The 12,482-nt window shown below is 30.1% G+C and overlaps 2 protein-coding genes across 4 annotated transcripts; one reads left to right on the top strand and one right to left on the bottom strand.

Annotated features, from left to right (window-relative positions):
- Positions 1-3,089: 3,089 nt before the first annotated feature.
- On the bottom strand, positions 3,090-11,273 carry LOC111988448 (uncharacterized). 2 transcript variants are annotated; one of them, XM_065767667.1, is made up of 5 exons: positions 10,724-11,273; positions 10,329-10,469; positions 9,317-9,436; positions 3,307-3,402; positions 3,090-3,194 (listed from the first exon to the last, which is right to left on the bottom strand). In XM_065767667.1, the coding sequence occupies exons 1-5, from the start codon at positions 10,940-10,942 to the stop codon at positions 3,090-3,092; spliced, it is 681 nt and encodes a 226-aa protein (XP_065623739.1). In that variant the 5' UTR covers positions 10,943-11,273. The 2 variants fall into 2 exon arrangements, with proteins under 2 accessions (XP_065623739.1, XP_065623738.1); XM_065767666.1 differs by lacking the exons at positions 3,090-3,194; positions 3,307-3,402 and adding exons at positions 8,272-8,723; positions 8,837-8,932 and having other exon boundaries at positions 10,724-11,172.
- On the top strand, positions 6,440-7,475 carry LOC111988441 (26S proteasome regulatory subunit 10B homolog A; the record flags this gene model as incomplete). 2 transcript variants are annotated; one of them, XM_065767665.1, is given in 3 exon segments in its annotated part: positions 6,440-6,630; positions 6,712-6,810; positions 7,042-7,475. In XM_065767665.1, coding segments are annotated over 3 exon segments (255 nt in total). In that variant the 3' UTR covers positions 7,117-7,475.
- Positions 11,274-12,482: the final 1,209 nt, after the last annotated feature.

The following is a 12,482-nucleotide window of genomic DNA, read 5'->3' on the forward strand; positions in this document are numbered from 1 at the left end:
GAAAAAAAAAGACACATATCCACATTGACTAAAAACAAAAGAGATTAAGAGATTTAAAATCATCTCCTTTGTTGTTGTTCTTTCTTTTCTTTATTTTTTTATAATTTTTTTGAGATACAATATAATTTTTTTTTTTTTTTTTTTTTTTTTCTTTTTTGAGAATCGAATATGTGACATTTATTTAATTTTTTATGGTTTTTTTAAGACCATTAAATTTCTAAAATGTCATGTGTCTTATATCTAAGTTAAAATTAGAGAAAATTAGAGGATTTAAAAAAGAGACCCTTCCCCCCAAAAATATATTATTTTAGTTAGCAAAATTCTCAAATTTCTATTTGGACTTATGCATGAAAATGTAATTAAATTCTGAAATTGAATAAAATGATTAGTATTTTTTTATTCAAAAAAATGTTATCACCACTGAACCTATGGCTCAAGTGCTGCCTCAGTGCCACTCCCATTAACAAGTGCGATCCCAGGGTTTAGTTTCCTTTATTTTTTATGATATATATGTGTGTGTAATAATATGATAGTGACAATAAGTTTGGGGGTTTGAACCTTAAATGCGTTCGTTAATTATGATAACCTAATAATTAGTGCACTTTACTTCTCTTATGGTTAATTTAATGAGAAATTGCCCTCTCATCATCACATGTTGAGCATGTTATACTATTACTTTTGTGATCGTTTAATATTTACAGGGCGTCTTGTTTCTCCTTGGCATCACTTGTCATTTAATTATGATGCCAACAATTCCTTCTTATTCATTATTAAACAAAGAATGAAACAACCATTTGCATAGACAATAAAAGGAGAAAAAACCTTATGAATCAAAAGAAAAAAAAAAAAGAAAAAACCCTTTTGAACATACTCAGTTTATATATATATATATATAACTAAAATGTTTTGAAAAAACAGTTTAGATTAGAGTTTGGGGATAAGATATCTTGTGTACCATTTCTGTTAACATTTTTTTTCTGAATAAATAATTGAATACTTCTTGAAAACAGAGGAGGGGATCAGTTGACAACTTGATCTACAGCCCTCTATTGCTGATCTTAAGATTTTCAATATATCATATTATTCAACCAAAGCATCCAACCAAGAAAAATCAAACAGATGACTGAGCTGAATGTATGAAAAAAAAAAAAAAAAAATGAACAGTGGAATACATTACGCTGGACCAAATATTCATTTTAAAAAAAAATCAATTTCATACCACACTTTTTAAAACCAACACCTTTTTAAAAGGCACAACTGAACCAAACTAAACCGTAGTTCAGTTCAATTCTAAGTAAAACATAATTGCTTTTAACCATAGTTATTAAACCCGGACCGGAGCATGACCCGGTCTATAAGTTGGGTCATTAGGTCACTGTTTCAACCAGTGGGTCAGCAATGAACCACAAGGTTAAATAAAAATATTTTAAAAATTATATATATATATATATATATATATTAAGTTTGAAAAATCATAACATAAATATGAAATTAACCAAAATATATATATATATATATATATATATATATATATATATATATATGACTAAATTGAACTTGCTATTATAATTCAAAATCAAGGTTTCATAAGTAATAGCATTAAAAATTCTATAAAATTCACAATCAAAATAAACCATTGTTATAAGATTGCAACAAAGTTTTTGCTAAATAAAATTTTATTACATGCCTTTAAATTCTACATATTAAATTAAAAAAAAAAAAAGCAAATCTCAAACTATGTAAATAAAAAAGAGAGAAAAATATGTTAAAGACTTATTAAAAAAGCAAATCTCAAACTACGTAAATAAAAGAAGAGAAAAAAAATATGTTAAAGACTTAAACCTAAAGCAAAAAAAAAAAAAAACACAAAAAAAAAAATGTAAACAAAACAAGAGAAAATAAGATTTAAACAATAAGCTATTTAACATATACTAATATACTCATACTTATGTTTAGCTACGTGAAACGAAAAAAGTGATTTGTTCATAGTAGAAAATTGATGCATAGTTACAAGTTTGGAAAACTGAAACTATGAAAAGTGATGAGCAGAGTAATGTGAATTGGCAGAGAAGTGATAGAACGGTGCATTTTTTTTTTTTTTTATATTTCATTAGGTTTTCTTATTTAAATTACCATGTTATCACACATTAAAAATAAAGAAGTCAATGGCATGGACTTATTAATGTAATTTAGCNATTATGTTTGACTTAGAACTGAACTGAACTACGGTTTAGTTTGGTTCAGTTGTGCCTTTTAAAAGGGTGTTGGTTTTAAAAAGTGTGGTATGAAATTGATTTTTTTTTAAAATGAATATTTGGCATTGACTTCAAAGTATAGATGTGTGTGAAGCTCTCTCTTGAAGACTTAAACTCCAACCTTTGCCATCTACACCCCACAAACACTTGTACTTGTAGGGTGATCATCGCATACCCTAATAGTTTCAATTGTATAGATATTTGCAATAAATTTTTATTCAAACTTATCTTTTCTTTTTGTAATTATTATGCTCATTAATTATTAATAGTAACACCTCTTTTCAAATTATTTTTTCCCTTAATGCAAATTATGGGCAAAACATTTTCATAAAAATTTCACAATAAAGTCTATGTGACAAATTGTTAATGATAGGTTAAAAAAAATATGTCAATAGCACTATTTTTTCTCTAAAGAAAAATAGCACTAATTTAAAAAGTTTAGGAATACAATAAAATGCACAACCCAAGGAAAAACGCTAGCCTAGCCACATTTGTGTTATATCTCAAAAAGACTAGTCACAATTAAGACTCCTTGTAATTATCAATAAAGTCTAGATTTATCCAATAAACGTCCGATGTGGAACTCATCACACATCCACACGGAACTAGTCAAGTTGGCTCCTTGTAGTTATCAATAAAGTCTAGATCTATCCGATAAACGTGAACTCATCACACATCTACACACAATCAATCAAATTGGAACATCACAGTTTTGATCTACATAAATGATTTGAGCAATACGATTGGCCTACGAGTTCGACCACAGGGCAGGGCTTTGAATTTTTTATAATCACAATATTTTGTTATAGCCCATTTCAATTTGTGGGTTCAAATTTACGCAACTTTCGTACTAGTCCTCTTTGTCAATTTGTATCTCACCATCGCGACGATTTTGTAAAACCAGAAGGCACTAACCAGTTGCAAGCCCAAAGCCATTGCCTAAACAATGCGATGGACACACATGAATTATTGAGGAAGATACAACCAAACAAAACAAGTTCACAGACAAGTTAAATTTATATTCATTGCTATATAGAGCATGGTAGCATACCTTTATGAGAAATGGATTGTTAGCAACCAAAGTCACATAAGTGAGATAAGGCCCACCCCCCATCCTGGCGAATGTAAATATTACTGCAAACAAAATCTGTGCAAATTCCAAAGTTAGTAATGACCCTGATTTATATAGTCCATTCAAAAGGTGAATGTTTGAGAGCATTTGATTAGTGTATTTAGAATCTTAGATGGGTTGCATTCATGAATGAATGATGCTAGGAATATTTTAAATTTTAAAAGGTAAAACTTAGATGAAATTATTCAGATGCAATATATTAAGTTTTTCAATTAAATTCAAACACAATTGTATTAATCAATAAAACACAAACTGAGTTACTTTTCTAAGGATTACTAAATTTAATGTAACAATGTGTTTGAATGTATAGGAAAACCTAATGTATTGCACCAATTATTTAAGAAAAAAAAAGTGATTTGAACATTCTTTTATTAGGTTATTGAAGTCCATCAATAAAAATCGTATATTACATGGACTTGGATTTTGGTGAAATCGTATTGGTTGTATTTGTGGATGGAGCTTCAATAAATTTAGTGACACAAATTTTTTTAATAATTTTTTCACAATTATCAATAGATTTGTTGTGATTGGTACATAATGAAGATTATGTCAATGATAAACCCTTGTGAATGAGTAATTCTTAGATACTCTTGAAGCACAGAAAAGGACGTTTCATCCTCTCGCATTCATGGTGAAGTCCACTCATTAAAATCATGGTAGAGTTCACCACGAATGTGAAAAGAGGGAATACAATTTCTCTGTACTCTAGGAATAATAAAAAAGTTTCCCATGTTTCCATTAAAACTTTTGTTAACAAATTTTATTAATGCCTTATGAGCACAAGTTAAGGTCCATTTAATACTTTATTAAATGAGATCTTTGTACATTTTTCAACAACAAAAAAAATTCAAAAAAGACATATATATTAAAGAAAAGGTTACATTGTAAATTACACCCCCAAAGTTTGGGGGTGATTGGATTTTATACACTGAGATTTCAAAATTTGAATTTTACCCCCTGAAGTTTGGTGGTGTTTGGATTTTACACTTTGACGTTTCAGAATTTAGATTTTACTCTCGATATTTTGGGAGTGTTTGGATTTTACTCCCTAAAGTTTTGGGGTGTTTGGATTTTACACCCTAAAGTTTCATAATTTGGGGATGTAAAATCCAAACAACCCTAAACTTTAGAGGTAAAATCTAAATTTTGAAACGTCAAGATGTAAAATCCAAACACCCCAAACTTCAGGAAATAAAATCCAAATTCTAAAACTTTAGGGTGTAAAATCTAATTATCTCCAAACTTTAGGAGTATAATTTGCAATTTACCCTAAAGAAAAACATAAACAACCATAATGAATTTGTTAGTGCACATCAATAAATTATAGTTAATTGTATGTTTCGTTTTGAGAAAAATATACATTACAACTTATATTGAACAACAGTATCTAATTATCTATTGTTAAATTTTACTTTGCTCATAATTAGGAAGTCATACGTAAAATTCAAAGTAAACTTTAAGAACATCATATCATATTATATTAACATTGAAATACAATAAGAATCTAAATTAAATCCAAATTATTTTTTGATTGCTGTCTAATTATGCGTCATATGTCCAATTTAATTTTCTTAATTTTGGTGTTTAATAACCTATTTATAGTACTTAAGGCAAATGCCAAGATAACCACCTCACTCACCAAGGTAAGACCACATCATCGTCACTCGCTACTATTGAATATTTCCATGTGTAAACACAAACTACAATCAAGATGTATACTAATATTGCAAAACCAAGTTCTACCCTTAGCACAAACTATAAAAAAGTTGGTAAGAGCCCCAAGAATTTGAACTCACATCAGCAACCAAACTAAGGTCGGTATCTTTGTAACCAAGCTCTTTGAGAAGCTCCCTTGGGTGGAGGAAAGGGCTGAAAATTTCGGTTATCCATAATGTAGCGACCATCTCTGATCCACACTACATAGAAAAGAAAGGTGTGATATTACTTGGCAAATTTGGTTAAGTATGCAAAAGCCCAAGAAACTTTTTGCAATGAATTGGTAGAAATGGTAAAGATATTGTCTTTCTTCTAAGAGAATCAACATCAATTCATCAAAATTTTAAGGAACTAACCTATAAGGGGGAATTTAAAGAAAATATGTGTGTGTGTGTGTGTGTGTGAAATTTTGAGTTTGCAATTCCCAATCCAAACCTTTTACAGTTTTGCGAGTATTAAAACCTAGTTTAAATTACTTAGTCATTCCTTCAAATATAGTATAAAGTTCAACTTGGTTCCCTAACTATTAATTGTGACATTTTAGTTTGCCAGACTTTCAAAATCAAGTCAATTTCATCTTTAAATCTCCTTTCCATATAAATTCTAACAAAACTAGTTAATATGTCAAATGGAACACAAGTTTAAAGGTTACTATAGAAAGTGCAAAATTTTAAAATATATTAATTTCAACCATTGATTATGTGTGAAATTTAAATGGAAATGAGACTCAGACATGATTTTAAAAGTTAATTAAGGGTTTAAATTGACACAATCGATTTAGTTTTTTAGTTGATCAACTATATTAAACTTTACCCAATAATTGAAGGCTGAAATAGTAACTTAAAAAAAAAAAAAATCAAATTAGGAATTTAACCTTCAGAAATCATGCCATTGCATGGCAGCCTTTTTAACCTAATTTTAAAAATTTTCCTCCTTAGCTGATTTGTATAGGAAAAGATAGATTTCACGTATAAGCTGTTGTTAAGGTTTGGAGATTGCAGGGAATTAAATAGCATTGATTCGCTTGATTTATGTTGAGCAAGGTATCACATATCCATGATATTGCATGTTATATGTTCGCTCTGTTTGTTCTCATGCTTACCTTACTACACACCTCGTGTGCTTTGACCTTTTATATTAGTTTTTCTATCAATGAATTTTATTACTTATAAATATATATATATATATATATTGCACATTATATGTTGAGGGGTAGTGTAAAATTTGTAGATCTCCTTGTGTTGACAGTACATCTTTTTAACTGATTCTTCAAGCCTTCAAGCATTTTCTTTTGCTCAGCTTAAATAATATTGAATTATTTTACATATTTTTATAGGTCAAAATGATAATGGCAACAAACCGTCCTGATGTTCTTGATCCTGCACTTCTTCGCCCGGGCGGCTGGACAGAAAAATTGAGATCCCATTGCCAAATGAGCAATCAAGGATGCAAATCCTCAAGATTCATGCTGCTGGAATTGCCAAACACGGTGAAATTGACTATGAAGCTGTTGTAAATCTTGCAGAGGTGAGTGATTTTGGCTGGTGCTTTTTTTTCATTTAATTATTGCAGCTTCCTAATTAAGTTATTTGTTATGAATTGTCTTAGGGCTTTAATAGGGCTGATTTTCGAAATGTTTGCGCTGAGGCTGGAATGTCAGCAATCCGTGCAGAACGGGATTATGTCATCCATGAAGATTTCATGAAGGTAAGTCTTTTACTTTGTTCAAAACTTTATTCTAATTCTGTGTAGCAACTCATTGTGATGTTTTCTGTCCTGGATGAGGTCGCAGCCTCTTCACTCTGTCCACTTATTCCCATTGGGATCTCTATCATTTTCTGCTATGATGCTAATTCTAATTGTAATTGTGGCTCATGTAGCTTAGGAAATTTAAAAGCATTGATATGTCCTCTGTTTCATCTGTGTATATTGTCCCAGGCTGTGCGGAACCTGAATGAAGCAAAGAAGCTTGAATCCAGTGCCCACTACAGTGCTGATTTTGGAAAAGACTAGCATTCTGTCATTTCACCTTGGGAGCCATGGATGTTTGGGAAGTGCATCTTGTTCCATCTGTCTGGAAATGTGCTACCTACTGCATAATTGGACATTCCAGACATTTGTGCCTTTACCAGTCTGGTATATGGGATTTAGCTTGTATCCATCTAAACAAGGAAATGATCAACCTACTCAAAATGGGGATTTTCATGACAGTGTTTTCTTTATTTATTTTATTACTAATTTTGGGCTTGAAAGGAAGAACATTGTGCTTTATTTTCTTAGAGTCATGTTTTTGAATCTCCAACCAATTGTTGTGCAGAATTTCAGCTACAACTATGCAGTGAAAATGGATTATTCATAATGGCTTTATTTCACTTAGGATGTAATGTGGAGATTGGATTATTTAGGCCACTGAAAATTAGATAGCATCTGAATTTGGTTGAACTAATATTTAAATAGCTGTACCGGCCATGATTGTTATTGTCTACAGAAACGTTTACATTATAATAGTCCCAAATTCACGCAAATTGTAATATAATTATATTTTAAGAATATCAATCCATCTTTGTGTGGGAAAATATAGTCGCAAAGATGCATGGGAAAATATAATATAATTATTTTATAAGAATATAAAGTAAAATTTGAAGGTTAAATATTGCCTGTGTTATTTTAAAGTATTTTTCTATTTTCTTAAAGTTTTATGTAATAGAATATATTAATGTATTTTGCATTTAACAACAATAGTATTTAAACTTAGAAAAATATATTTACGAGACCTCCCTCTCAGAGCATATAAGACCCACACCCACGCATATGTGGATTTCACATAGAATGGTTTCATAAGATACCTAATTCCACTAATATATACAATCCCAAATCCATTAAAACCCTATTACTCAATGCCCTAATGTTCATTGAATAAATTTTATACTCCATTACTTTGTCCACATGAGCGATCGCAACCACTATAATCATAACCCTACTCTCAACTCTTGAGCACCTGTAAATCAAGATTGGGGTGAAGAGCAAGTAATTAAAGGGATTGGGATTTTGTTGTGAACTACATGGTGGCGCTCAAGGATGAAGGAAATCATAATGGCTAAAAAAGGGGAAAAGAGAACAAAAAGGTGATGAAGAAAAACAGATGTCCACAACAGAGAGAGAGAGAGAGACAGAGAGAGCAAAGACATTTTTAAAATGTTAGAAAAACAAAAGCTACATCATCTAAAGGGTAGTTGACACAAAATATGAAAAGTTGACATTAACAATAATGTAAACTTTTTGATGAAATTACCAAATACAGACAAAAAAGACAAATATTAACTCAAACTTAAGAGGCGTATATTGGATTTCAAGATTTTAACCTTATTTCTTTGTGTGATAAATGAATTCTTAGTTGTTGAATGATTTGTGCAATATAGTTGGTTGACGAGTTCGACCATAGGCAGGAACTTTGACTTCTTGATGATCACAATATTCTGCCATAGCCCATTTCAGTTTTTGGGTTCAAATAGGTTTTACGCGACTTTTTTACTAGCCCTCTTTGTCAATTTGTATTTCACCATCGCTGCGATTTTGTAAAACCAGAAGGCACTAACCAATTGCAAGCCCAATGCCATTACCTAAACAACATGATGAACACAAATGAATTATTTGAGGAAGTTACAACCAAACAAAACAAGTTTACATACAAGTTATATTTATATTCATCGCTACATAGAGCATAGTAGCATACCTTTATGAGAAATGGATTGTTAGCAGCCAAAGTCACGTACATGAGATAAGGCCCACATCCCATCCTGGCGAATGTAAATATCACTGCAAACAAAATCTGTGCAAATTCCAAACTTAGTAATGAGTCTAATGACCATGATTTATATGGTCCATTCAAAAAGTGATGTTTGGCAGCATTTGATTAGTGTATTTAGATGGGTTGCATTCAGACATGAATGATGCTAAGAATACTATAAATTTTAGGGTAAAACTTAGATATAGTTACTATAAATTTTCTTAATTTTAATGGCAAGTGAACTATTTATAATACTCAACGTGAAATGCTAGCTCATTCACCTAGGTAAGACTATATCATTGTCGCTACTATTGAATATTTTCATGTGTAAACATATGTTACAAATACTAATATTGCAAAACCAAGTTCTACCCTTAGCACAAACTATATAAAACATGGTAAGAGCCTCCAAGAATTTGAACTCACATCAGCAGCGAAATTAAGGTCACTATCTTTGTAACCAAGCTCTTTTAGAAGCTCTCTCAGGTGGAGGAAAGGGCTGGAGATTTCAGTTATCCATAATGCCACGACCATCTCTGATCCACACTACATAAAAAAGAAATGTGTGATATTACTTGGCAAAGTTGGCTAAGCATGCAAAAGCCCAAGAAACTTTTTGCCATGAATTAGTAGAAATGATAAAGCCACTGTCTTTCTTCTAAGAAAATTAACAAAATTTAAATCGTAATTTAAGGAGGAAAGCTTTTACAATTTTACAGGTATAAAATTTAAAACCTAGTCTAAATTACTAATTTGTTCCTTCAAATAAAGGATAAAGTTCAATTTGGTTCCTTAACTATTTATTGTGTCATTTAATTTAGTCCCCAAACTTTCAAAACCAAGTAAATTTCATCTTTAAATCTCCTCTCCATTTAAATTTTAATGAAATTAGATAGATATATAAAATGGAACACAGGTTAAAATATTATTATAGAAAGTGTAGAAATTTTAAATAAATCAATTTCAATGACTGATTTCGTTAAATTTAAATGGACATGAGACTCAAAGGAGAAATTGACATGATCTTAAAAGTTGAGGGATTAAATTAAAACAATCAATTAGTTGATTGATCATATTAAACTTAACCAATAATTGAATATCAAAATAGTAACTTAAAAAAAAAAAAAAAAAAAAAAAAAAAAAAAAAAAAACAAATTAGTTATTTAACCTAAATTATATAATTTTTTTAGATTAAAAATTTGATCATGCTTAGATGAGAATCTTGAGAATCAAACATTATATCCAAATCATCAGAATGTGCCAACTAATTGAATTGAAAAGTTCTTGGTAAATTTTAATTAGTATATTAATTCCAACCACCTTTTTTGCTCTCTTTTCTTTCTCCTTTGTTTCAAACATATGCTAATATGGTGTCAAAACTCCTAGGAAGACATTATAATTGGCCCAAAATAACCAAAAAAATTGTAAAGATTAATACCTTCTTATAGATTAGGCCTGCTCCAATTCCAACAATGCTGACTAGATGATGGATCGAATTGTCCAATTTGACTCTCTTGTCAAAGAGGCAACATAACAGATCATAGATCATATAAGAAAGGGTTACTGATAGAGTTTGCATCTGCTCAGCAATCAAGTTCCCATCATCAAAAAAAAAAACAAAATAAGGTTNAATCAAGTTCCCATCATCAAAATGAGAGTTACTAAAACACAACAATCACTAAATTTAAACTAGGCTGTCCAAAGGAATTCCCTCATTAGAATTTGTTCAAGTTCTCAAAAAGACAGTAGCTGAAGTGTTCAAAATTCTAAAAGATTTTGAAGAAAACAACCTCATAACAATGGAAGAATGAAAAAACTAAAGTATTAGATTACCTGCTTTGGGGAAGATTTTGAAGCCAAGGGACAAACTGGGCACCTCCAATCTTGAACAGTGAGAGAGGCTAATATTACAGCTAAAATTGCATGAATCGTTGAAACAACTCGGTTGCAGAAATCAAATGAAAGCTTAGGGAAGACCCTCCTTGTCAACAGAAATATTGTTGACCATGAAATGACTCCAAACACAACTAAATTCATAATTTTGTCTTCCATGTTTGTACTTTTCTTAGCAGAATTTGGCTTTAAACAAAGGTACCCAACTAAAAATATTTCAGAAACAAAAGAAAGAAGTCAATTGGTTTCAATCAAATGCACGTGCATGCATTACTAGTGTTTCTCTTTTTTGCTAATGCATTATTAGTGTTTCTCAATAAGAAATTCTATATTAAATATAATGGGTTTCGTTTGTTTTTTTGCCAAGTATATAAAGGGTTTAGTCCTTGTAACTTGTAAAGTGCAAATTTAAAATAGATAGCAATAATTTCTAGTTAGAACTTATTTATTGGTTCGTCGCAATCAGAATAAGAATTAGGTGGTAGCTGTGGTAGGTTAGTTTAGTTGTATGGTGTATCAGTAGTCTAGACCAAAAATGTGCTTCTAATCATTTCTGACCATAAACTTGTGAAATATATAGATTGTTGCGTTGTACAGCCGCATAGCCACATGCTGCTATCAAAAAAAGGAAATTTATTATAGGGTTATAGTCATAGTCATAGATGACATTTCTGTTTTTGTTTTTGGTGAGTACTATTAATTGGGAAGTCATAGTCATAGAGTCATAGTTTAGTTGTATGTTTTCCATTTCATGTGCTTCTGGACATTTTTAAATGAAGAAATATAGCAGGTGAATCATTTCCAGCTAGGCTGGGAGAGGATCCGATCTCTCAAGTCTCAACAATGAGCTCCCGCGTCCCGACATGTCTAAAACTTGTTTGGTTGAACTTACTTTCGTATAACATTTTCATACTTTTACATAATAAACTAAATACACTGATAAAATAAACTTATGGTAATGCACACCTCTTCTTTTTGAGGGATAGGGTTAAGGTACGGTAGTTTGCAGGACTTGGGAATCTTTTTCAAGGATATGTATTGCTCTATATTTGTGGTGGCAGTTCTTTGGTATTTCTCCTATAAAAATAAAATAAAAGTTATTGTGGTTTATTTTTGGCCCTAAAAGTCTTTGGGACGATTTCATTTTAACTCTTTATGTCTCAAAATTTTTATTTTAGCATTCTCAAAAAAAAAAAATATATATATATATATACATTGGTAATTTATGTTTAAATTAATTTTTATATTAATTCTTTCATTTGTTTTTGTTAGTAATTTGACAGATAAATGCTCTTCATATTGAACTATTTCATAAAATTCTCAACCTAAATTGTTGTGAAATGCATGAATTTTATTATTTTACTTTTAAAAAATAGGATGAGTTCAAGTTACACATAATATAATTTTAAAGAATGTTACAACATTTAATAACTTTTTAGGGAATAATAATTTGAAAAATCTCACTGATAAATTATATATTCCATATGTTCGTAACATGCATGCCAAATTTTATGCCAATCAGACTTTATTTACTACTAGTATTATGTCCGTGCGATGCATGGCTTAATAAAAGAATTATATATATATATATATATTAAAATATATATTTTTTGATAATATAATTAAATTTAATAACAAATAAAATAGTAAAAATATTTTAAAGATTATGGTAAGTTTTAAATTTCTAAAAGCTTTTAGT

Source organism: Quercus suber, unplaced genomic scaffold (genome assembly GCF_002906115.3).
Source record: "Quercus suber isolate HL8 unplaced genomic scaffold, Cork oak 2.0 scaffold_833, whole genome shotgun sequence".
NCBI classification, from domain to species: domain Eukaryota; kingdom Viridiplantae; phylum Streptophyta; class Magnoliopsida; order Fagales; family Fagaceae; genus Quercus; species Quercus suber.

What these genes read in the sequence shown, in the direction of transcription:
- LOC111988448 (XM_065767667.1), bottom strand. Translation starts at nt 10,942, where the DNA reads ATGGAAGACAAAATTATGAATTTAGTTGTGTTTGGAGTCATTTCATGG. An exon ending in ACCTTAATTTCGCTGCTGAT is followed by an intron (nt 3,403 to 9,316) that starts GTGAGTTCAAAT and finishes GAATTTGCACAG; the next exon opens with ATTTTGTTTGCAGTAATATT. An exon ending in ACAATCCATTTCTCATAAAG is followed by an intron (nt 3,195 to 3,306) that starts GTATGCTACCAT and finishes CGCATTGTTTAG; the next exon opens with GCAATGGCTTTGGGCTTGCA.